General features: G+C 41.4%; 1 protein-coding gene across 2 annotated transcripts in view; it reads left to right on the forward strand.

Moving 5' to 3' along the window:
* SESN1 (sestrin 1) overlaps positions 350-27,025 on the forward strand; it is a 74,008-nt gene continuing 47,332 nt past the window's right edge. Inside the window, exon 1 of one of the 2 annotated variants that reach the window (XM_021392300.1) lies at positions 350-630. In XM_021392300.1, coding sequence (XP_021247975.1) covers positions 367-630 — 264 coding nt within the window. In that variant the 5' untranslated portion in view covers positions 350-366. The remainder of the gene's footprint in view (positions 631-27,025) is intronic. The other variant, XM_021392301.1, reaches the window with a different exon arrangement.

The following is a 27,025-nucleotide window of genomic DNA, read 5'->3' on the forward strand; positions in this document are numbered from 1 at the left end:
GCCCTGCCGGAGCACAGCGGGGCGGGCTGAGGGGGCCGCCCCGCGCCGGGGCCCGGGGCAGAGGCAGGGCCGGGGCCGTACCCTCCCCTCCGCTCCATGCCTGGGGTGGGGAGGAGGCGCCGCCGGTGCCGCGGGGTGGTGGCCGCCCCTCTCCCCGCCGGCTGAGGCGAAGCCCCAGCGGCCGGGCTCGCTGTCGGCGGGGCCGAGGGAGCGCCCGCCCTCCCCTCATGCGGCGCGGGCCGCCGGCTCTGGGCTCGTTTTCCTGGGGGGCGGGCCGGCTGCCCGCGGCCGCGCGGCTCCGCCATGGGGCGGCCGCGCCGGGGCTGCTGAGGCGGTGGCGGCGAGGAGGCGCCGCGCCCCGGCCCCATGGAGGAGCGGGAGGGCGAGCTGCGCTGGGACGGGCTCTGCAGCCGCGCCGCCGCCACCCGCGCCGCCGCGCTGGACAACGTCGGGCAAGCAGTGCTCCGCCGCAGCCGGAGCGTCGCTCCCGGGCTCGCTGCCGGCGGGCTGCCTGCTGCCGCCGCCCGCGACGGGCTGAGCGAGGCGCTGGTCCGCCTCCTGATGCTGTCCAAGCGCTGCCCGTTCCGCGACGTGAGGGAGAGGAGCGAGGCCATCCTGAGCAGCGTGCAGGTGGGCGCCCCGGGCCGGCGGGGGGAGCGCTGAGCTCTTGGGGTGAGCGCTGGGCGGGGGCGGCCGAGAGAAGTGCCGAAGTGACAGCTTTAGTGCTCTGCTTCGGGACTGCGTTGCTGGGATAGTGTCGGGTTGCTTCTTGCAAACTCGGAAAAGACTGGGGGATAAACGTTCGAGGCTGCCAATGAAAAGCGTATAGTAATACGGGAAGTTTTTGAGCTTTTAAAAGCTCTATCGGCTTTAATACTATTTAAACAGAGCCTGTCAAAATTCTGTGTTGTTGTTGTTGTTCCATTGGAATCAGTGAGCTCCGAGCTTCTTTCTAGCTCGGAAGCAGCCCAGCCAATACGAGATTTACCTACTGACCGCCTGAGCTAACAAAAATAAGTGTTACTTTGTACCCTTCTCCTGTTACAGTTTAATTATAGCTACTGACGCTGCAATTCTCTTGCTCACCTCAGGTTTTTTGCAAAAGTCCTGAAGCTGAGGCTTGCATCAAAGGGGTGCAGCAGCGCTGCTAAAAATACGGCAGAGTAGGAAGAGGAAATTAAGGTGTTTCTTTTGCTCACAGTGCATACATAGAGCTGTGCCTGGAGTTAGTTCCCTGATTCCCACTATTGTGCTTTTTCTCCCTGAACATTAACAGACTAAATATAGGGGAATTTAGGGAAGAGAAATGTTTGTGTATTTCTTTCTTTCCTTATTTTTGAACGAACTTGTATGAAGTTCTGTGGTTTGCTCTGTCCTACTTTGAACTGGTTCAAAGCAATTTTAGCTTTGGATTACTCAGGGTGACAGACTGTTTTAAGTTGCGGAACTTCTCAATAGCATGCAATTTGGTAAATGCAGTGTAATTGAGCTTATACAGTTTAGGCTGTATGGGGTATTTTCTCAAGGCAGATTTGACTAGTAAGAGCTGTAAATAAATGTATGTCATATGTATGGGAAAGGCTCAGTATTTATACTGCTTCTCTTAAAAGCAAACAGTAGCAACAAAAACCCACAATAAAACCTTGTTTATTAAGTTAGAAACTCTGTCTGGCACCTTTCCATCAGTGTCTTCCCTGTTAAAGATTCAAACGAGAAGATAGGTGTCCTCCTAGCGAGGACGCAACGAGGCACTGGAACAGACTGCAAAGGGAAGACCTGTTTTTATTAGGCACATTTATCAGTCTATTCAAAGGCTGAATACACGATGATCTATAACCTAAATTTTGGAGGTCAGACTATGTGATCAGATGTTTCTATTTCAGTTGTATCAGTGTGAAGTGCCCAACTACAAGTCTTAATTAGAAGCTCTTTTCTAGCTTATTTAGATGGGCCAAATAGTTCCAGTAGACTACCAAGTCCACTGCTTCTCCTTACAGCAAGTATAAGTCCAAATCCTGCAACCATCGAAATGGGTACATGGATACAAAACCAATTGCATATGCACAAGTTGCAGTGAAGGTTTTATAATAAGTTAAGGAAATATAATCAAATGCAGCATTGCTTTGGAAAGGTCTTTAGAAGCTGCTATTGTGACTTTTCTTCTTAGGAGAAGATCTGAAAGAAGAATTAAATATGATTACAGAGTAGCAAGCCCTAGTTCTTGCGGTTGAACTGTGAAACGTAAATGTTTATTTTACTCTTTGGATCAGCATTTGTGGAAGAAATAATCCAGTCAACATATTTCATTTTGGATGCTGCAGACTAGTGTCAGGTACAAAATGGCTTTCTGTTGGCTTTGTGGCCAAGAGGAATTTTATTCAAATCCCTGCAATGAGGGTATCAGATAAGCAAACTATTAAATTAAATGGAATTACCCCATAGAACTTTCAGCGCTGATTCTAAAGGTAAATAGCTTAGTAACATTATAAACGTGCCATCCTGTTCAGAGCAGTGTCACTAGTTAGAGGAGTCACTTGAATTATGTAACCACCCTGTGTTGGGATACCAAAAAAATCATTAAGTCCACAGTGATACGTATCATTTTGCTGTCTACATCCAATTCTGTACCAAGTTAAAAAGGGCAAATAGCCCAGGACGGGATTAGGCAACTTTGAACCCAAAGGTTCTCTTGTGAACCAGTGCTGCCCTCCTCACGTGGGATGCTCCATGTCAGACTTGTAGTCTGAGCCAAACTGGATTTGTTTCATGAGATGCAGGCTTGGGAATTTTGCTTTCTTCAGCTGTCTACTCTGCATCTAGGATCGATCAGTGAGGAAGTCAGAGGTCTGAATTTTCCATGTGGCCTTGTGCATATTTTTTTCTGGGGCTTGGGCCTTCTTGCCTGTTGGGGTAACCACCAAATATTTAGCTGTGAGCGGCTACGTTGCTCGTCTTTGTGTGGATTTCTGTCTGGAGCAAGCTGGTAGGATGTAGTGTATGGCTAGCGTGAGCTGTAGGCTTGGCAGCAGCCTGTGTCAGCATGATTCCTTTTTAGGATCCTAGTTTGGCATCCTATGAGTCTGCCTTTGTTAAGGTCTTTTCTTTTTTCTTTTCTTTTTTTTTTTTTACTGGAGAAAAATCACTCTGAATTATGGTGGAATCCTAAGTGTGCAACTTTCTTCGTTATTTCTGATTAAGTAGCATTGTCTCTATTAGAAGCTATAGGAGATTAATAATTGCTTAAAATTAAATCCTATTTCTCTGGCTTGTTTGGAGCACGATGAGTTCTTTAATGTGGGTGCTGCCTAACTATGTGGATATATAACAACAGGTTTTTAGTGTATGAGAATGCATTACTCATTTTGATGAGACAAGTTATTTTTGCAATAATTATTACCAAGAAAATGGAATCATAGAATCATAGAATGAATCATAGAATGGTTTGGGTTGGAAGGGACCTTTAAGATCACCTGTTCCAACCCCGTGCTGTAGGCAGGGACACCTCCCTCTAAAGCAGGTTGCTCAAAGCCCCATCCAGCCTGGCCTTGAACGCTTCCAGGGAGGGGAAAATAGTAGCACATAGGCCCCTGTTTTTTCTAATTTAGATGTTCTTGCATTTATTAATGATATAAAGCTGATAAAGTCAGTTTTACAAACTTTTAAATTAAAATTGTTTCAATTGCAATGTTTTAACCAACTGAAAAATTTGACTTTGTGTGCTTTTATATTTGAAAATACTTGACAAGTGGCTTTTGAGATAAACCCCCAGATATATCGCAGCTTTTTGATGACTTCCTGCATATACAGTATTTTGCATGTATTTATAGCATGTTGCTCCTGCAGATAAGTGGCCTGTTCCACCAGATGTCTGCATACCAGCATGGGGATTGAACAGCAATAGAAAGTATTTATGCATGATTGTTAAAACTCAGAATTTGGTGTATAAAACTGGTCTTAACCTCTTTGAGAAGTAACCTTATTGCACTAAGCACTTTAATTGAAGGGACATATTAGTAATGAGAAGGGACCTTGCTCTCCATTGACTTCTTCATTGACATCAAACATAAGAAATACAGAAAATGGGAAACCGTAAATTGTTGAGGATGTCCATGAAGTGCAGTAGGAAGTATTTGGCTGTCCTGTTTTTGCTCACGCATCATGAGGTGCAGCTAAAAGGGGTATTGGAAGAATGTAAGAAAGAAAAGATCCACAGATTAATGGATTAAGAGATGATGCTGAGGTGATTGAAATGTTCTCTGAAATGGTTAATCCAGCCAGTGTAGTTAATAGCCAGGACAAAATGGTAAACAGTGCTTGGCCTAGATTAGGGGAAAGACTGCAGATTGCTTAGATAAGCAACAGGTTTTTTTCAGTCTGTTAGGGCATAATGGAATTCATTCCTAGGTGCTTTAAGAAAAACGTAGCTGAAGGAATCTCAGAGCTGACAGCAGAGAGGAGTAGGCTGGGAAAGAATAACAGTGCGTACCTCTTCAGGATGAGCTGGTGGGATTAGATGAGGTGAGAACAGGTGGGCCATAATTTAGCTGTGAAGGAAAAAGTATCAGAGTAGTGATGAAACACGTTTTTAGTGCCTAGAAAATGAGTTGCGCAGCAAAATAGATTTAACCGGGATAAATTATTTTAAATCTAGCATTTCTACCACTTCTGTGATGGAGTAACAGGCCTAGTGGTGCGGAGAGTTTATAATGTTAATATGCTGATATACCTAAGTCCTCAATATTCATGCAGTGTTATTATTTACAAGCTGGGGAATTATGATCTAGAAAATACTGCACGGCAAGTGAAACTAGCTGGAAAACAATCCTCAGAGGGTGAGCAAGGTCAGGCAGCAAGTGCTCGGTGTGGTTTGTGCAGGTTCTGCCCTGCACCGCCTCACTGAACAAAGATGTGCGTGTGTTTGATTGAAGATTGCAAGCTGGCAGGGAGGGTTAGAATGCTGGAAAGCAGCCAGAGAATTTAAAGTGATGCTGACATTTGGGGGGGGGAGGTTGTAGCATATCTTCTAGATCTCAGATTTTTTTTTAATTTTTGTGATGAAGGGTTGAAGGAATTGGTAGTGCAGTCAGCTAAACAGGAGACTGAAGTAGTATTTTACCAGACAAATGGTGGGTGGAGGAGGCCGAAGAAACTGCTGCAAAGAAGATGGTGATCTGAAGTTCAGCAAGGCACAGGTTAGACATGTGGGGGGAAAAAAGAAGGATTAGGGAGGTAAAGCAATAGCACAGCCTGTCAAGGAAGAAGAATCACATTCATCACTAGAACTTGTCTAGACTGTTCTTAAGCATCAGATGGAAGAGATATATTCATTTGTTATCTCTCTGGAAAGGGAGAATATTACTAACAGGGGCTTTTTTTTTTTTTTTTTACTTCCAGCCTCTTTGTGCTTGCAAATGCTGGGGGACCATCTAAGAGCTTTCTCTTGGTTCTCCAAGACCATACTTACCAGATGTGTAGTCCTAGAACTTGTGGCCTGGAACCTCTGTTTCTTAGTGAAAAACAGAGGGTGGCTTTAGGAGGACTTCAAGTATGTTGGTGTTGGCATTTTTAGGTCTGCTTCTTTAGAGAATGAATGTAGCAGTCACACTTCTTGCATAGGGGGCTGTATGGAGATGGGACGTATCAGCAGCCACCTAAGTACCCTCTCAAGCCATAACCTTTGGACACTGTTTGTGACCTAGGCTTGTATGGCAGGGGCTATGAAAGAGAATTATAGAATCATAGAATTGTTCAGGTTGGAAAAGACCTTCAAGATCATCAAGTCCAACCGCCACCTAACTATCCTACGCAAACTCTGACAACCCACCACTAAACCATGTCCCTGAGCACCACATCCAAACAGTTTTTGAACACATTCAGGGATGATGACTCAACCACCTCCCTGGCAAGCCTGTTCCAGTGCTTAACAACCCTTTCTGTAAAGAAGTTTTTCCTGATATCCAACCTTAACCTCTTCCCTTTCCTAATCCGGGCAAAATATTTGTATGAATTTGGATGAAGTGAGCTTCAAGAAAGATGGGAGGCTGCCTAGTCACAGCTAGGACAGGTGTCCTGTCTGTGTGTGTGGGACAAAGGAAGCTTCTGCCAGAAGGGAAGGCGGTTGCCTTTTATATGTCCATAAAGGGCAAAAGGGGAGTTGCCTTTTTGTTTCACTGCTTCATTCTCATAAGAATTTGCTGTCTCTTTGCTTTGTGTGCCATCACTAAGCTCTGTGATGCATACTTGGAAACTCAACTATGTTTCTGGTTCTCAAATAGTTTATCCTCATGGCTGTTAGGGTAGGCTTCAGGAGACTTTAGCCAGCTTGACACCAAAAGCAGACGAAAGATCTGAGATCTTTGATAAATGACTGTGTAATTTTTTCTTCCATCTTCTGAGCCTTCCTGAAATAACTCCTTAGTCAACTTTAAAATCTGTAGCTGAAAAGTGCTAGGCAGATCTACTCAGTGGTGGGATTTCTGTCTGCTCTATTTGGCTGTGCCCTACTGCGTGGCAGTGATGTTTCCCTGTGATACTTGCTGTTTGTCAGTTGCTGTAGAAAGGTGTCTCAGACAAAATTTATTATCTGTTTAAGGCTACAGATTTATAGTTTCCTAACTGGTGGTGGTGGATATGACCCATCTGGAAGCTGACTGGTTTCCTTGCATAATGCAAATACCCATATGGGTTTCTGTTTCCCGGAGGACTCTTATGTAAAGTAACTGAAAACATTTTTTTGTTGTCATGAATTCACTTCACTGTAAAAGTTCTGTTTCTTCCAGACATGAGGTGGAATGGGTTTAATTACGTGTTGCAGGGTACTCCTTTCAAAAGCCACATGTTGCTCTGCCACATTGCTAATTTATAAAACATTTGTCTCTTGGCTTTCTTTGTTTGTCGTTCGGATGCTCTTGCTCTTCTTGATATTGGGAGAAATACTGAAGTCATGATATGATGCGTTTAAATAAGTCTTATTTACAGCTTCTGCTAGCCTGTAAGAACAATAGCTCTGCAGTGCTTGTAATAAACACGTTCTGATGATGGGACTGTATCGTGTGTGCCTGGCAAGGCTGCCTGGAGAAGTTAAGGGAGAAGCCCTAATCTTGAGGTGTCAGGGAATGTTCCGAGCTGGGGTGTGAACATATTTTTTAGAACTTGAATTGTTAGTAATCCTTAGATTGCCTTTTCTGATATCCCCCCTACTGGCCTGCTTCTGAAGGCTTCAGTCTGTTTGTTGAGAGACTTAAGGAAGTTTTCTGTTGTTAAGCTTGTCAACTGCAAAATTGCCTGACCCTGAGAATGTCTTTAGCTGGAATAAAGGGTTGTTTGAAAACAGCAGTGCTTCTCAAAGTGATGTGAAGTGAGGTATCTGGGTCACTTCTAATGCTGTTCCGTTGTATTTGGAGCCTTTCCATAATTTTCCATGCTAGCTGTATACCATTCTTCTTGTACGGGAATGCACTTTGCTTACTCAGCTTTTTCTTATAATTGTTTGGGATAATTTGATCTGCAAACTTACAGGTTTACGAGATTCTGATCTTCAGTACATCAAACTGGAGGCTTTGTGTTCAGAACAAGTGTGGAGTGAAGCAGTTATTTGATGCTGGATCGATGGATTTTGTTTTCTGAGTGAACTGAAATGCTTTAAACTGAAGAAACTGAACACAAGCACTTCCTCATTTCTATTTACTACTGAGGTGATCAACCTTAACGCAAAAAGGGGGAAAAAAGTTTTGTTTCCTACTTTTGTGTGTGTGAGGTAAAATGTGGAGATCAGCAGAACCAGAAATACTTGGGCTTGAACGCATTTTCTAAGTAAGAGGATCTCCTCTCCTGATCTGGCAGGTATTAAGTCCCACGAACTCTGTTTTGGGCTTCTTTTTTGCTTCTGATTTTCTCTCTAGATGCTAATGCAGAAGTTGCCTATGTCTTGAGACTTTGAACGTGAGACAGTCCTTTCCAGTCTACGATGATATTTTCTAATGTCAGTTCGGGCTTTTATCTTCAATTATTTCTCACATCCTTATGCAAATGTATGATTAACTGTGATCCTTCATAGCACTACGGTGATTTTGCAAAAGGTTCTGCTCTGAGTTGCAAAAAAGCCAACATATTTCTAGTCTCTCTTCAAAATTTTTATAATTGAATTTCCATATCTAATGCATAAATAACTTGTCTTCATTTTGGGATATTGGTTTGCATTTGGATGCTTCTTTACTTGCATATGGAGAAATTTTATCTACCTTGAAGGAAATGTTTGATCAAAGTGGGGAAAAAAAAAACGCTAAGAACTTGGAAATGTTTAGAAATTAGCATAATATATGCAAAGTATTAAGAGAAAATAAAATAAGGGTATGGGCTCCTATGTGATGTAAAATAACAAATTTTCACTGAATTTGACTAAAATGGATTGTTTAAACTGAAGTTATGTTGTTTCACTGTCACTACCAGAAAATGAGCATTGAAGAAATTGTTACTGTTCTGTCTCCTTACTTTTGACTGTTTCAGGTCAGGGTTTCACCTTTTTAAAATAAACACGTGGAAAAGTACTGAATATACCATTGTGGGTCAGAAAATAGTTCTGAAGGCTTGAGTATATTTTCCTGTGGATACTGAGTGTTGAAACTTCCCAAAATATGATTTGCTGTCACACATGTTCCAGTAAGTTGTTTACAGTTTAAGGATGAAAAAAAAAAAGACAGAGCTCCCTCCAGAAATCAGCTCAAATATTCAAATCTTCTTGGACCTACATACGTGAATTAAATCCAAAAAGTTAAGTGGTGTTTTTGGTTGTTTACCACTTTCTTGATGTTTCCAACAACTTTGACTTTATTTTTTCCTTTGTATGTTCTTCTGGAAGGCTTGGATTATATCTCTGCCAGAATTTGGGCTGGGAAGGTGAACTGGTTTACTTCTGTTGAAGCCGAGTAAGCAATTAACCATTTTCATTACTCTAGCTTTCTGTAGGAACTGAACTTGTTCTTTCAAGCCGCTTTGAGTGGAAAATATCCAGTGTTTACTGGTGCCTGACTATTACCCCAAAATACATTGGCCTGGTATTATTTTAAAAATAGAGACAGTGCATACTGCTAATTATGTCATGTAATCTGATATAAGTCTTCATTCTGTGCATCTACAAAAGCTTGCTTTCTGTGTAGACACTGTGTGGAAGGAAAGCACAGTGCTTCTGAAAACATTAGAAATTATAACTCTTTTCCTCACTTTTAAAAATTCTTTCTAGAGTCAGCAGTAAGATTTTCTCATGGCTCTGTGAGCCTACGTTTTGCGACTCAAGGTACAATAATGTCTTTGTTAAATTTTCCTCCCTTGGATGTTCTTGCTTGCTGTTAGATTGGTTTTTAAACAGTTTGCCTTCTCAGATGAGTGTTTTGGTTAACGATTCTGTAACTCCTGGAGAGTAAACACAAAATAATATATTTGTTTGAAGCAGGAACAAACCTGAGAATGGAAACTTACTTAAAGCTCTAAAGCCTCTCGACTACTCTTTTATATTCTTTTTTTCCTTTTTGAAGGAAAAGGGGAACCTCTTTTCCAAACGATTTTTCCATTGCAGCTTGTTGCTGAGTCTCCACTGTTTCTGGTGTTCTGGTGCAACAAATTGTCTAGCTGTAAAATGCAGCCCATTTGCCAACAGCACATTCCACTCAGATTAACTGCTTGTTTGGATCTTACATTTGTTTAAATTTTAGTTCTAATTTAGATTTGCATCGATTTCCTTGTAGAAGAAAGATGGAGGAGAGGAAAAAGCTTTTCCCAAACTACTTCTTTTCTCAACTGAGTGCAAAATTATGTCTGGTACAGTTAAACAGTAAACACTGAGCAGTTGCCGTGCACTTAATGTTTCCTGGAGCTCATCATGCTGTGAAGATAAGTCCTTATCAGGGCACGATTGAGATGCTTTCAATGCTGCTCTGAGGGTAATGCTTCCTATTTTATTATGTGTCAGAGGCAGATGGTGGTGGTATGGCAGTACAGCTTGAACCTTCCCACCAATATTTTGTTACGTGTTGTTGCTGTGTGACAGGTGGCTGCGGAGAGGCAGTCTTACGAAATGGTGTCTCGCACGGCAGTGCATATGAAGCAAAGGTGTGTCACTGAATTCCTCCATGCAGAAAAAATGGCACCCATTGACATTCATTGACACTTGCTGAACGTTAATGGAGACCAAATGGTGTATGTGAGCACAGTGAGGCAGTGGGTGGTGCGTTTCAGCAGCAGTGACAGCAACAGTGGGTCACCTCCAGTGATGGAGATTGCTACCAGTATGACATGCAGGCTCTTGTTCATCGCTGGTGAAAGTGCATAGCTAGTAGTGGTGACTGTGTTGAAAAACTGTCTTTTGTAGCTGAGAATTTGCTCTATCAAATCGTGTTATTGTGCTCTTTGAGCTGTTGTTCTTTCCATGCAAATACATAGGAGGCATTACTTTTGGAGCAACCTGCATATGTCCATTTTGCCCTTTCCATGTGATACAGAAAAGAACTGGAAGCACTGTAGCTTAAATTATTTCTTGTTTTTTTTTAACACACATCTTATAACAGTAGCTTATGTTTACCAAGAAATTTGTGTACAAATAATGTTCTATAAGAAGAGTTTAATTCTGACATTTTTACTGCTGCTGGTCTGTTTCAATATACAGGAAAAGCAGCCAAACAGAAATGTTTTTGTCTGGCTTTTAGAAACCGTACTGATATCTTGGCTTCTAGCGTTCTGCTTTTCTAACTGTTTAGAATGTGGCAGCTTTACTCAAGGGATGTTTTCTGGAATCTGTTGGAAGAAGAGTGTATTTAAATTGGGTAGGTCAGATGTTGGTTCTCTTTCATTACTTGGTGTCAGGTCTTTCTGTTGAAGGATTCAAGTTTTTGGGTATGGTTTCAGTAGGAATGAATACTGTCTTTTTATGCAGAAGATACTTTTCTGCGTTGCACAATATAAGATATTTTCAAATTTTAGGTGCTGAAGGTAGTGGTTAATTCCTTTATCAGTGAGGTGTTCAGTGAGCACCTAACGCAGAAGCATAGGCTGCTCTGTGTTTTTTCTACTCTTTAGTGTTTTCTGGTATGTTTGCTCGCACTGGTAAGGAGACACAGGGGAAGTGCATTCTTCATACACTCTGAACTTGGGGTGTAGATAGATCTTCACTGCTATGAGCAGTGGGAAATGTGACTGCTTCATGGTGCTCCAGTACAAAACTTAACATCTATAATCTGTATGTGTGTACCTACATTCCACCTCTCTGAGCCAGAGGTCTGTGTTAGAGGACTCAGTGATTCAGTTTGTGACAATTTTGTGTGTTTCTAGAGCAATAAATTCCCAAATGCCAGATCTTCTTGAGTAGAGTAGCCGTGGGGCTCGAAATCAGTTCCCAGTAGTAAGAAATGTTACAGATCTTCATGTATGTGCATAAAAGCATGCTAAGATGGTTAAGAAGATTCTTCTGAAAATCTCACATGGAAGCTGAGTAACTTGCTGGTGTCCTGCCCCCTTGTTGATGGCTTCCCCAAGTTCCCCAAGCTTCACCATCAGTACTTTAATAGGACTAGAGGGAGTGGCCTCAAATTGTGCCAGGGGATGTTCAGGTTGGATATTAGAAAACATTTCTTCTCAGAAAGAATGGTGAGATGCTGGAACGGCTGCCCAGGGAGGTGGTGGCATCACAGTCTCCGGAGGTGCTCAAGAAATGTTTAGGTGTTGTACTAAGGGACATAGTTTTGTGGGGAAATACTGTTGGTAGGTGGACGGTTGGGCTGGATGATCTTGGAGGTCTTTTCCAACCTTGGTGATTCTGTGATTCTACTTACCTTTTCATGATAAACCAGAGAATTGCTGCAAATCCATCAAAGCATCGCTGACAGATGACTTTTCAGTGGCTGCTCTATATAACCCTAGTTTGTACTGGCCTGTCTCAGTTAGCAGTCATAAGCTAAGCTACATTTGTGCTATGTCTGCCTTTAGTCAGAGATCTTGACATTGGAGGATCATATCAATTTCCATCAGTGGAATTCTACCACCTTGTGCTAAAGGTATTGCTCTGTGACAGACTTAAGTCATTCTTTGCTAATATAACCCATCTGGTTCTGTCCTGTGTAATGAAGTCTGGCCTGCTTGCAGACATTCTGCAGCAGTAATACTTTTCATCTCTTATTTCCCCTTTGCGTGCAGAAGTCGTCAGCAAGACTCCTTGGATGAAATGGGTCAGATGCCGCTGGTAATCTGCCAGAGTGACCTTCACTGTGTTCTTTGCCTATCTCAGATCAGTGACTGCAGTGGGCAGTTGAATACACAGAGGAGATCTCAAGCAGTAGGAGTTGCATGTTTTTCTCCTAAACAGTAATTATCTTTTTAGAGCATTTGCCTTGCATGCATGAGTATCTCATTTTAAGTGTGAGTAGGATCTGGACTGAACAGGAATTTAAAACCTGGTCTTCCTCATTTCAGATAAGAGACCTAACTCAGTTGGGAAGGTCTCATTTGTTGACAGGATGTCAGATGGTGAAATAAGTATCTGAGGCCTTAGAACTTCCTTGGGTTAGAGGAGAATACCTGCTGTTCAGCTGTTGCAAAATAAATTTCCCTCAGTGCAGAAGTGCCTCATAGCAAAGCCTAAGTGGTGAAGAAGTTTCTAAGGCCTGCTGAAGTGGGACAGTGGATTTTACGCAACCAAGTAGTTGTGATACAGTTTTAAGATTAATGAGGTGGACTTAAGAAAAAGATTTTAGTTAAGTCTGACATGTGATAAAATTATTTTGCCTATCATAATATTCAGTATGTGAATACTATGTGGCTTTTTTTAGAACACTTAAGTATTTATAACTTCAGAAAACCAGGATGAGTTTATATAGTTTAAAGCTCAGCTACTGGGATTTAAATATATATATACAAATTTTTATTGTGCTACAGGCATAGGTCAGTATTTTCTTGTACAAAAAGTGCAAAACATTTTTTCCTCTTTCATTTATATGATATCCCTTATGATATTAAACAAATACGTTTCAATAGAGGACTGTTGTACGTGACTCTTTATGCTTTGTTTTGTTCTGTTTTCCTGAAGATTTTCATTTTGAACTGGAATATTTGCTGTCATAGCAGTAGTACTTTGGCCACCTTGGTCACATTTGCAATGGGAACTGTTTACAGAAGGTTACAATCTGTTCAAATAATTGAGTTTTGAGAAAGAAGGGAGTTAGGGGATGTGCCGTGTTGAGCCTGGAAGCATAGTATCCCTATCTCTGTGGTGTCATACCTTTTAGCAGAGCCTAGGAGGTTAAATACAATGTCATATGAATGCAGCTGCACTGTTTGCAGGACTAAATTAGTTCACTGACCGTGAGCTACCAGGTGTGCCAGTTGCCATAGCAGTAAATAGATAAATCCAAGCCAGTGCTTACATTTAAATTAGTTCAAGCAAAATCTTGCCAAATTGTGTGCTTTGCATCAGAATCATCATAGAATGGCCTGGGTTGAAAAGGACCTCAAAGATCATCTAATTTCAACCTCCCTGCTGTGTGAAGGGTTTCCAACCACTAGACCAGGCTGCCCAGAGCCACATCCAGCCTAGCCTTGAATGCCTCCAAGGATGGGGCATCCACAGCCTCCTTGGGCAACCTGTTCCAGTGCCTCACCACCCTCTGTGTGAAAAACTTCCTCCTACTATCTAACCTAAATCTCCCCTGTCTCAGTTAAAAACCATTTCCCCTTGTCCTATTGCTATCCACCCTCATAAACAATCATTCCCCCTCCTGTTTATATGCTCATATGCTCCCTCCAAGTACTGGAAGGCCACAATGAGATCTCCCTGAAGCCTTCTCCAAGCTAGGAGAGCCCCAGTTCCCTCAACCTTTCCTCATAGGAGAGGTGCTCCAGCCCTCTGGTCATCTCGGTCGCCCTTCTCTGGACCCGTTCCAAGAGCTCTGCATCTTTCTTGTACTGAGGGCCCCAGGCCTGGACACAGTACTCCAGATGGGGCCTCACAAGAGCTGAGTAGAGGGGGACCACCACCTCCCTCTCCCTGCTGGCCACTCCTCTTTTAATGCAGCCCAGAACATAGCTGGCCTTCTGGGCTGCCAGCGCACACTGCTGGCTCATGTCCAGCTTCTTGTCCACCAGGACCCCCAAGTCCTTCTCTGCAGGGCTGCTCTCAAGGAGTTCTTCCCCCGGTCTGTATAAACACCTGGGATTGCCCCAGCCCAAGTGCAGCACCTTGCATTTGGCCTTGTTGAACCTCATTATGTTCACATGGGCCCACTTCTCCAGCCTGTCCAGGTCCCTCTGGATGGCTTCCCTTCCCTCCAGTGTATTTACTGCACCGCTCAGCTTGGTGTCATTTGCAAACTTGCTGAGCGTGCACTCGATGCCATCGTCTATGTCATTGATAAAGATGTTGAAGAGCACCGGTCCCAAGACCGAGCCTTGGGGGACGCTACTCAAATACCACACAAAAATGATTTCATAGCAGGTAGGTGCCTTAAGGTGACAGCCTGCTATTGTTCAGCTTTGTCACTCTTCTTGGAGACAGGAGTAGTAGTTGCGTAGATTCCTATCTGTACTGGGACAAACCATTTTCTTTGGATAGTATCTATATCCTTTTGCTTCTTACACATATTGTGTTTTAACTTGTAGGTAATCTGCATGAATTTAAGCTGATGTACTTGCTGCAGATAGATGTAATGAATTTGGAAGAACACTTGGGGGAGTCTTCATGTCTTGTTTTATTTCCAGTTTTTGATTGTTTGAAGCAACATCATTGTGAATTGAGGCCTGTTATTGTGAAGTTCTTGAAAAATGAAACTTGTCCTTAACTTATTTTGTTGTGCTATTTCTGGTTACAGAATAGTTTCTATTGAAAGCTTCTTGAGAAGAGGCATTTGCTTTTCTATTTTTAAGCATGGTTTTTTTTTTGGTAGTGATATCTTACTAAAGTTTTTAAGAATTATAAGATTGTAACTGACTTTCTTCTCTACCTAGCTATGAAAGCAATGATGAGGGATATCTTTGTGGGGAAAGAAAAGAGGAGAATGCATGAAAAAAAGTGTGGCAGTAGGTGGACCAGGTAGCTGTAGCACTTAATATCTTATAGTTATGAACACTTGCTGTTGTATTAGTTGCACACTTCTGTTTTATTTCTGGATTTTTCAGTATCTCAGTATTATAAGGAATTTATCTTCAACTGAAACTTTCCAGATTTTCTCCCTTCAGTCAATTGATACTTTGCATCAATATGTCCTAAAAAAAAAAAGGCACACACACAGAAAGTATTAACTTCTTCTCAATGTCGAAGATACACTTTCCTTCATATTTAAACAAAGAAAAAAAAATCCCACACCACAAAAAAAAAAAATCCCTCCACCCAACTACAGTGATGTCTTCATGGTTGAAACAGGTGGGATCAGGAAGCTGAGGTCTGTGAAGAAAATCAGCCTTCTCAGAAGGTGTGACGCTGTCTTCTGTTGCTGGACGATGGAGTAGACTTTACTAATCTAATCAGAAAATAATAGCATAAGTACCAGGGGGGAAAAACCAAATAGCTATCAGTCTGTTCCCTTTTTCTGAAAAATCCAGCAAGAGAGGGAAAGAGAATTGGCAGATAATTTTTGTGAATATCTAGATTCTTAATTTAAATTATGAACCTAACAATGAAGAATTTTAATTAAAGATATGCAGCTAAGATTTTCTGAGTTGGGAAATCACAAAACAGTAAGTAAACTTTAGTTTGTGGGTGGTCGGGCAGGCATTTAACGTTCTGGGACTTCTTAGCTCATATTAAAACAAAATTTAACTGCTGAACTATATTATCTGTAAAATCATGTGTCACGTGCTAGTGTTTGCTGTTCTTTTTTTATCTGTTGCAAGCAGAGCAAAACTACTTCTGCATTGTCCAGGCTGAGTTTTGAAAAACTATTGAAATGCTGTTGCTCTTCCACTTCTCATAGAATTACCAAGGTTGGAAAAGACCTCCAAGATCATCCAGTCCAACCATCACCTACCACCAATATAACCCCTCTAAACCATGTCCTTCAACACAACGTCTAAACGTTCCTTGAACACCTCCAGGGTCGGTGACTCCACCACCTCCCTGGGCAGCCCTTTCCAGCTCCTGACCACTCTTTTGGAAAAGCAGTATTTCCTAACGTCCAGCCTGAATCTCCCCTTGCGCAACTAGAGGCCATTCCCCCTCGTCCTGTCACTAGTTATAAGAGAGAAGAGGCTGACCCCCCAGCTCACTACAGCCTCCCTTCAGGTAGTTATAGAGAGTGATAAGGTCTCCCCTGAGCCTCCTCTTCTCCAGACTGAACAATCCCAGCTCCCTCAGCTGCTCCTCATAAGGCCTGTGCTCCAGACCCCCCCACCAGCTTCATTGCCCTTCTCTGGACACACTTCAATGTCTTTCTTGCAGTGAGGGGCCCAAAATTGAACACAGCACTCGAGGTGCAGCCTCTAGTACTATCTTACCTTTTATAAGTACTTTTATAAGTTACTTTTATAAAGTAATATAGTGAAAGAGAGAAGTTAGTTGTCATTGGTGGGAGAAAGAGCTAGATTTTGTACTATGACTGTGTTCTATTACATAGGTCTTGCTCAGATGTGCTCAAAGGTACCCTGCAAGGTGATGCTTCCTGGCTGCTGTGCTGCATTTTGGCTTCCATCCTGCCACATGACTGGATGGCAAGTGTTCTTCCAGCTGGAGTGGTGCTCTGTGCAGTTGAGCCCCAGCTATAGCCATGACCCAGCAGACTGTGTGTCCCCTGGGTGTTACTACTGGGCTCTAATGCATCAGAACCTAGATGTTATTGCTAGATAAAAAAGAAAAAAAGTGTTGGATCTTGTAGTGGCCTCTCAAATGAAAATACTCCTCCAGTTGTTTCCATTCCTTTATTATATGTGTGCAAAAGAAAGTTACACAGCTCTATCTTTGAGATGTTCTCATATGTAATACTGTACAAGTTTTTGCAGCTCTGGGTATTGGCTTGCCTCCTGAAGATGATTTGAGCAGTAATTCAAACACTTGATTTATGTTTAGATCATGACTGTGACTGTTCATTTTCATTGATTGCTTTGATCTGCTCTGTTTGCGATATCTAGCTCACAATATTGGTGAAAGAGGTGAGGATTTTCAGCAGGTAGGTTTTCTATACAACAGAACATAAGCTTAAAGGTTGAAAATTGGAATCATGGAGGGATACTTAATTATGATGCAAGGAAATACCAGAGTGCTTTGCTTTTTCCAAACTGGTGGGTTTTTAGCATAGTTTCTTTTGAAAAATGGAATGAGAAGTCTTAAGATTTGTGGCACTTGTGGTCAGCAATATGGGAAATTGTCTGTCCTATATGATGATAATTCAACAAAACAAAGGTCCTGGTGTTTACTAAGTCACTGGAAGGGAGCTCTGCAGCCCAAAGACAGGAGCTGAGTTCCTGAAGGCTTGTGTTTGTGCCCTAACTCAGTTCTTCAAAACTCACAGCCCTTCTTGCCCTTCAGGTAAAGTCAGCAAGCACTTAGGCGAAACCTCAGCAACCACTCACCCATGTGTGTTTCAGTTTTGAAAAGGGGCAGTAGTTTCGTGCCTGTGCTCAAACTCGCTCTTGGATCCATAGATTAAAGAGTTCCCTCTCTATCTCCTCTCGGAGCTCAGGGAACACAGTGTTCTTGCAGCATGTTTATAGCAGGCCTATCAGATGGGCTTTGCACAAAACAAAGCAGCTACTTCTCCCACTGCCAAAAAGCAGCTTAGTGGTGAGAGTGTTCCCAAAGAGGGAGGACTCGAGGTTCAGTACCTTTCCTGCCTGAGGTGATTCCAAGTCCTGCCTCGTACATGCCTGGGCTCCCAAGATGAGAGAATTGCACTGGCTTTTGCTCCCATTTTTGGGCCACTGAACAGCTTAAGAACTGCATGTAAAACAGGCCTAGTGCAGTAGGAAGTGCTGACAGTATTGCTATCTTTAAGCAGCTGAACTTTGTGTTTTAGGGAGGAGATGCTGAAATCGCTTTGGGCTGATTAATTACCTGAACTTGGCTTGTCTTACTTAAGCAACCTAATGACCTGACCACTGAGGTGAATGAGCCAGTCTCTGGGCTTCTGGTTGCATTCTTGAATAGATGCAGGTGTCTCTTGGTGGTGGGCAGAAAGCCCCATCACTACAATAGATGAGACGGAAGATGCACTCCTCTCTTCAGTGCTCCCTGTTGGCGAAGACGTTCAGTTTGATTTGTAGGCTTTTGTGAATACTAGTGAGGGTAATGCACCTTAGACAACACTTATATAAGTACAATATTATTTTTGTATTCCTTGGTGATAGACTAAAGTGCTATGAGGTCCAGGCACTGAGAATGTTGCTGTCTAGAGAAGCATTGAACTTGTCTCTGCAGTATAAAATTTGTTCCTCTACTGAGATACTCCTTCTTTTAAATATCATTTAAGGCTTCTACATCAGATAACTTCTTTTGTTTTGTTGCTGTGCTGAGAATGAACATGAAACTTCCAACCACAAGCATTTGAAAAGGCAGTTGAAAATGAAGATTTGTCATTTGTTTCTGGCAGCCTATAACTTATAAGTACAGGTGTGGTTGGGTTTTTTTGGTACAAGAAAGTGCATTTTTCCATCAGCTAAGGTTATTTCCAAAGGCTCGAGAGCTTTTCTATTTCTAAAATATTTCTGTCCTTCTTCCACTTCACGTTCCCTCACACTTGAGGGCACTGTAGATTCGTTGTTCCTTTACACTTGAATGGCTGTGGAAGGTCTTAGTGGAGGTTTGAACCAGAACTGGGTGTCTCTTGAATCCTTTCCTTTGCGCTTTCTCTCTTTAGTTTTAGAGGAACATGTTCTGATCTAGAAAAGAACAGTGCTTCAGTGTTTCAGTGTTGTTTGTATGTGACTGTTGTACAGTTTAGCACTTGGAAAGGAAATAATTACTCCTTAGTGGACTTTCAACTTGTTTTCAAAACCCAGGTGCAACACTATGTCAATATGTAACCTGCACTAACACAGCTAAGTGGTTGAAATAAAGTTATAGAACCAGCAGGGAGGTCTGGAGGTAGAGCAAAACCATGTCAACAAGTACTGTACACTGTAGAGAGTTTAATGCAGGGTGAAGTTTAAATTTTTCTTCAAGAGAAAAGTGTATTCTTGTTGCCGTTTAAGTTTATCCATGCCAAGCTTTTTTACTTGACTGTACTATACATGAACTAGATCATTACCATTAAAAGAACCTGAAGTTCTTCCAAGTTTATATTCAGGCCAAATGAAGTAAGCCTCTAGCAAACGTGCAACTAGATGACATAATAGCATATATTAAATGTGCAGAGTCCTTCTTGTTTCTTCACCCCCCTAATTATATCGAACAATAGGAGTTGAAATACATGCCTCTTTAGTGACATCGTCCTTCGACTCTGTTTAATAGAATTTCATTCAAACATAGATCTGTATGCAGTTGACTCTTGTTCACAGTGGATAGCTGCAAGCGTCGTGGAACTCCAGAGGTTCTGTCAAAAGTGCTGTGAAAATCTGGAACCTGAAGAACAACTGAGTCTTCCTCTGAGACCAATCTCCCAGAGTATGCTGCAGCACTTCCCTTCCTTCTCAGGCTCTCTGATTTACGGGTTCTTTGCTTGAGTGCATGTGAACTAAACTTCAGTGTTTTAATGAAGTTCTGAGTAGCTCATCTGTAAAAACTGACTTGTCTGATTTGCTGTGTAAAATGTGTTAAAGGGGAAATATCCTGCCTGTTCCTGTGGCTGAATGACAAGATTTAGCTCGCAGAGCTGTGGTGAATTGATTGTTTGCAGTTGTGTGAGCTTATTCTGATAAGAGCTCTTAATGCATACTTTACTTTCAATGTTAAAACACACCTGCACGCTAAGGCATATATTCCATTATCTTCAAATATTTTTCTCAAAAGATTTTGGAAAGGAAGGAAATCTAGAAAATGCCAAACATGAAGTGATGCTGCAGACGATTATTGGTTTAATTTCTTGGCACAAGATTAAAGAAGATGGCAGATGATGGCCATTTCTTTCCTGGCTTTCCCACGAGACCGGACTAAGTTTTCCCCCACACCCTCCAAGTGACATGAATTAGCTACGTAATTCCTGGGGTGAATGTTTAGTGCTGTCCTAGTTGTACAAACTTTTATGAATGTTAGAAGCCTAGAGTTAAAAATCTTGGACTTCAGAGTTGTGTGAATATTTCAGAATTGTTTTTTTCTTTTCTGGAATAGCTAGCGTTAAAATGAAGGTTGACCTGTGGTGAGATTAGCAGGCTTCCTTTGGGGCAATTCATTTCCTCCTCTTTTGAAGTTTTAATCTACAAAATATCAAATGAAGAAATGAGCAACAAAAACATAGAAAAACAAAGAAGGTGGCTTTCCTTTTAAGATGAAGTTATCAGCGTCTTCGAAAGGAGGGTTAGACTACTCAATTCTTTATTGTCAATTGTTGTACTGAGTGTGAGGAGCCAGGGGAAGCAGTAGTTTGTGCGAAGTTGAGTGTAGCAAGATTGTGCTTGTGTACTGATCCACAGCTACTGTTTGATTTCTCCATGCTGGAAATCTGGGAATCTCTTTATCCTGAATTTTGTATGTTTTTTAAATGAATCTGTGCCGTAACGACTTGAACATCTTAGGCCCACAGTGGAACACTTCTGAGGCCCTTGGACTTATCGGATGAATGACATAGGAGTGACTAGTATAGAGGCTTTGATGAGATAGTTGTTTCTGTGCCTGGACCAAAGAGAGTCCAGGAATAGCGGAGATGTAACAAAAGAGTGGTGAGCTCTTTGGGCTTCTAAGTTTCCATTGTCCAAATGCTAGTTTAAGCTCATAAACCTTTTTAAAAATATGAAATTACAAACTGAAGGAGAGAACATACGCATAAATCTGGCATTAGACTTCCACGGAATAAGAATCTCAAAGTAGAATATAAAATGAAGTTTTGAGATAATGACAGTCTAACAGTTGCGCCTCTGGCTCAAGGAAGGACTTGCTCAGTCTTGAAGGACTGAGGTATTTGAGCCTGCTGCTTCCTGTGAGTTTAGAGTTGGGCAGAGCTCTGTCCAGCAGTGCTCAGAAGAGAGCAGGGATCGTAACGTATGCTGCTTGCTGTGTTCAGTGAAGATAGAGCTGAATTAAGAGATGAAGTCTGGTTGCCATTTCTGGAGTGAGAAAGAGGCATATGCTGGCTGAGGGGGATCAACACAGTACCTTGGGAAGTTAGGAAGATGACTCTTAACAAGCTTCAGAAACATCTCTCTCACCAGTATGCTTTTTTTTCCCTTTTCTTTTTGAGATTGTGCTCAATAATAAGCAGTATTTTTCAGTTAAGTTAGAGCTTTGTTGGTGTTTCTATGGAGCAGTAAGAAAAGATATGGGGGAAAATGTATAGCTAATAGTAATATCATAAATGCTCCCCAGAAATGTATCCATCTCTGTCTGGTTTTGGGGTGTTCTCTTCCATGAAGAGTGTCCTGTGGAATGTGCAGGTTTTGGTAGACAAGATTTTCTTTACTTGTTCTAGCCTGTTAACGGTCTGATTACCAAATGGTGGGGAGTTCAGTCTGTGCTAGGTTGTTGTGATAACCAGGCAATGAAACGTATCACTCACACCAATTTCTTACCAGCTGCAAGGTAACACTATACTATTGGAATGAAGTTGTGTGTGTGTCTATGTATGTATGTATCTATTTATCTTGCTAAGACAAAAGAATATTTGGCAGTTAGCAATCAGTCATTTCACAGCTCAATAGCCAGCTATTGTGAGTGAAGAGTGGAACCCATAAATGTTAGGTTGGTAGAATCTGGAAACGAAAGGAATGTGAATGGTAACAACTATTCAATAAATGTCTCTATGCTTGGCTAAAAACAGTTTTGTGTTGGGTTTTCTTTTAATGGTTGTGGCCTTGTGCAAATTCTGTCCATGTTAACTCAGCTTGTAATATATTCTTACAGCCTTCTAAACATTTATTCTACACCATTGTTTTCCCCATAACCTGAAAAAGATCATCTCCTGCTGTCTGATTTGCATGTTGTTTTGTCTGAACTCTGTGCTCAGACCAATTTCATGTTTTCACTTCATGCCTAACAACTAGCAAATCTTAAATTGAACTTTTAGTCTTCCACTTCCCAAGTTTCACATTTTCAGTGTTCTCACTGCTCTACTGTTCTTGCTTACAACTTTTGCCATCATCTTACTGTTTTTCTTACTGATAGTGCTGTTTGTTCTGTGTATGCAGAACCTATGTTTAGTTCCACTGGTGCTTACAGCATGAAGCTATTGATTTCTGTATTGACTGTACAGGCAGGACGTGTGTCACTCGGTCTGCCTATGAGGCATGTGCTGTGCTGGGCCTGTATCAGTACCTGTCCTTCTAGATTGCGCTTACTTGCATCATGCAACTTGCAGATCTACAGCAATGTCTGCTTCTGACGCATGGCAGCGTCACAAAGGAGGTGAGGAAATAAGGCAAACAACATCTAGCTGTCTGAAATCACGAATGGAGGAAAAGCTTTCAGCTTCTGGGCAGTAACAATTTGATGTTGCAAGTTGTAGTACTCTGTCAAAAGTGTCTGCATCATCTGCATCTAAGGTACAGCTCTAAGAGATTAAGGAGGGTAAGTAGTAGGTTTTTGTTTGTTTGTTTTTCTTCTAGTTTACTTTACAAGCATCTTGAAAAAGACACACTACTTTTTGCGCTATTTTCCCAGTGCTTTCTGATGAACCAAAAGAGAACCCCATGGTAGCACGACTAAACTTTGTATAATATTGCCATTAGAATTATTACTCAAAATTTCCATTTTGGGTCCATCTGAACATGGAAGATGACAGTTCCTGTCTCAGAGTTCTTCCTAAAGGGTGCTGAGTTTTTTCTAACGGTCTTAAACTGATTTAAAGATGAAATCTTCCTCTAAAATGAGACTTTTGAAGTAATATAAACTGTACAAATAGCCAGTTCTCTAATAAAGTATCTTGTATTTGTCTGTAAGAGATTAACACTGAGATGTGGGTATTTATTCTCTTGTTGAATTGTCGTAGTGGAAAAGTTTTACAGTGGAACTATGAACTTGTCAGCTTCAAATTCTGCTAATAAACGCTGCTGAGGATGACTTGTAAGATCATATCTTAACTTCTGAAGCTTTTGCCAACTTCATGTGTCTTTCTGTTGAAAGATTCTTTCAATATTGGTTTGTCTGATGGAGTGGTGGGAAATATAATAAGACTTTGATCTTTCAAGGAGTTGATAAGTGAGTGTTTTCTTTTGACTTCTCAAGACTCCTTACTAAGAAATCCTCCTCTGGCATTTCTCTCTAGAATGCACCTTCTTTAGTGATACTGAAGCGTGCAGATAAGTTCTGGGATTGGGCAGGGGCAGATGAGTTATTGCCCCGTCTCAGATTGCTTGTATGTAAAATGGAAATACCCTTATGAATAAATGCTAATTTCAAGTTACGTGGGAAAAAAATGCTAGGATAAAGTTATGGGCATATTATTATTTGAAGTAGTAGTATTTCCAGTTAACTTTTATACATTACTGCACTTCAGAAAGCTTCTGCAGTGTAACATATGCATGTGAAGAAAATTACATATAGATAGAATACAGTGGGAATAGTTATACCCAAGAGATGTAATAATCTCTTTTGAAAATGTGAACAGGCAACCTGCAGTGCTGCTATTTGCATTTTTATTTCACTTTATTGCCATTTCACTTCATTTTTAACTTTTATTTTGCTGTAATTCAGAAGTAGCTCAAACATACTGGAACTTTCAAAGGAAAAATAAGCTGGGGGAGAGGAAGAGAACACGAGTAATAGGACTTGAAAACAATATTTTTTTAATAGCCCTTGCATTCACATATGCCTGCATTTTCTTTCCTTGGAATCCTAAAACTTTTTTTTTTTTAAGAATGATGAGGAGCTCATCTTCTAACATGCTGAGCTTTTCTTGCTTGCCATAGCAATGTAAGCTAGCTTTGAGAAGCAAGGAAGCTATTTAACAGAACTCCACAATATCTCAGGATATAAAAAAGTAACATACTGGAAGTGTAAGGGAAGGCAGGATTTGGCCAAAGTGGAATCTGACCAGGAAGCTTGGGCTTAACTTCTTAGAAAATAAAACCAAGAAAAACTTTTGCTCGTCTCAGTATGTTTGCCAGCCTCCTCAGCTTTGTGTTCAGTAATGATCTGTGTTTCTAAAGCAGTCCTTTGAAATGGTGACCTTTGGAGCAAAGCTGAATGGACGTACCTTATACCTTACGATAGCACAACCTCATTGCGATTGCAAGACAAAGAGGATCATAGATGGGGTTGGAACGACCTTAGGGACCATCCAATTCCACTGCCACTTATCAGATCAGGCTGCACAGGGCCCTATCCTGCCTGGCTTTGAAACCCTTGAATGGGTAGGGCATCCTCAGCTTCTCTGGGCAGCCTGTGCCAGAGCCTCACCACCTTCTGAGTGAAGAATTTCCTCCTGCCTTCTAACCTAATCTCCCTTATTTTAGTTTAAAGCAATTCTCCCCTTGTCCTATCAATCACTGACTCTGTGTTTAAAAAAAAAAAAAAAAAAAAAGTCAGTCTCCTTCCTGTTTATAAGCTCCATTTTAAATACTTGAAGACTGCAGAGGGGTCTCCTGGAGCCTTCTCTTCCCCAGGCTGAACGAGCCCGATTCCCTCAGCCTTTCTTCATGGCGGAGATGCTCCAGCACTCTAATCATCTTCGTGCCCCTCTGGACCCAGTCCAACAGCTCTAAGTGTTTCTTGTGCTGAGATCCCCAGGCCTGGATGCAGTACTGCAAGTGGGGTCTCATGTGGGCAGGGGAGAGGGGGACAATCATATCCCTTACCCTGCTGGCAACCCCTCTTTTGATGCAGCCTAGGACACAGCTGGCCTCCGGGCTGCAAGCACGCTGCTGGCTCACGTCCTGCTTTCTATCCACCAGAACCCCCAAGTCCTTTGCAGGGCTAGGTGCGGTTTGTGTTGTGCCTTTGTATATTTGAAGGGCATATTTTAATAAACATACTCTGTTTGCATATTACTTCTGCCATCTTACAAGTCGCACTGCGAAGTGGGGCTAGCAGCAGCAGGAAGAAGGGTGGAGAATGCCATCATCTGGAAACCTGCTATGACTGCGTCAGTGACCTCCTCATAGCTGCAAAATCACGTTGGCCAGGTCACTGCTTTTTTAAAGGTAGATAGAAAACTATAGTAAACTTCCACAGCTGCTTGCAGAAGTTCCCATGTTCAGTTCAAAAATAGTAAGACGAATCTAAGCCATGTTTTCACTTACATAAATGTTTTCTATTGTGCAATTCATATGTAGTTAATGTAGGGTGCCTGGCTGACCACTGCAGCTGTTTAAAATAGAAAAGCAGATGGGACAAATAGAAAGATTTACCACACAGTTTGATCTCTTCCCCTGAAGCAGCCATCCATCAGCAGTGCTGTCGACGCAAACAGCCCAACAAGTTTCCCTTCAAAGCTGCCATGGGGCCAGGAGAAACAGCTCTGTGCCACAGCCTTGGGATTGGCCAAGCAGGAACACACCTCTGCAATCTGTTTATTTCCTAAAAATAAGGTACAATCTGTAACATTTGATTTAGAGATCTTTTATCTTGCATTCAATAGCTGAATAAGCTTGAGCAAACAGTTAACCTCTTTGGAGCTGCTGCAAGACTTAGCTAAATGAGTGGAATGAATTCAGGCTTTTCTCCTGAGCACAATGAGGCCTGTGTGAGTTGTCTAGATCTGTTGTTCACATTTTTCTGGGTGGTTATACACGATATTAAATAACTTTCTTGTATCTTAACTACAGCTGAAACTGTTTTTCAGACTTCATAATAATGTACTGACTTTAGCTTATTGTGAAAGGAGTTATTCTTTTAAAGCTGTTTTATGTTCCTTCCGTAATGTTCTGTTTGCAATTGCAGTCATATTTTTCTTTGTTTTGTGAATGCCTAGTAACTATTCCTGATCATATTTCAGTGAATTATAGCTTCTTTTTTTTTTTCATTGAAATCAATGTAAATAGGTCTGGAATCTGCATTTTGTTGTTGTTGTTTGATTGTTGTTTTTTTTTTTAAAGTTGACTTAAAACCTTGTACTTCTTTGGATTGTTACTGAATGAGAGACTTGATCAGCTGTAATGACTGTTCTAACTGAGTAGGTATCTGGCATAACTGAATACACCAGGACTCGTTAACCAAGGGAGACAAACAATATAGAAAATACATACTACTTTTGTTGTGGTTCAAATGAGATGTACTCAGAACCAGAAGGTTGTGAAATGCTTGTTTTTGAAAGAGGAACTAACGTTTTTTATCAAGTAATCAAAATTTTTATGAGCACTGAATACAGGAGCATTGACTTGTAGGGGTTATTGCCTTCAGGAAGAAGAGGTTAAGATGTATAGGAAAATGAGAAGAGAAACAGGGATCAGAGGAGAGACTAGAGGCAAGAGAAGAAAACTTCCACAAAGTTTTTAAACCTAAGTTCAGATGTTTTTTCCCTGAATAATTGTTTTTCCATTTAAACATGAGTAAATTTTGCAGTTATTGATGCTTAAGTTGCTAGTTTGCTTTTGAATAAGCATCTATTATCCTTATGTGGATAAATTTAACATCAAGAGTTTCAAAAGGCTGGTCTTGCTACATTAGTACTGATTGGTGTAATTTAACCCATATTACATATTACATTCTTAAACTCTGCACCATTAGTGATGATCTCATAAACTTTCAAATGATCCCATTATGATTCCTTGCTTTTTGGAAAGAAGTGAGGAGGAAATAACACCTGTATTTATGGAGGAACTACCAGGAAATATATGTAAAATTGTGAGGCACAAGTCTACATTGTTTGTTTAAATTCTTAACCCGGAATGACGCTTTACATTTATCTAGCTGTATGTAAGGCACTGACATGCTGATAATGGCAAAAGAGGATTCCACACAAAATCTATGTAAATAGGCTTTAAATGTACTTGGTTGAGTCAGGTCAATCTGAAAATAACCTTCAGTATGAGTTTT

Source organism: Numida meleagris, chromosome 3 (genome assembly GCF_002078875.1).
Source record: "Numida meleagris isolate 19003 breed g44 Domestic line chromosome 3, NumMel1.0, whole genome shotgun sequence".
NCBI classification, from domain to species: domain Eukaryota; kingdom Metazoa; phylum Chordata; class Aves; order Galliformes; family Numididae; genus Numida; species Numida meleagris.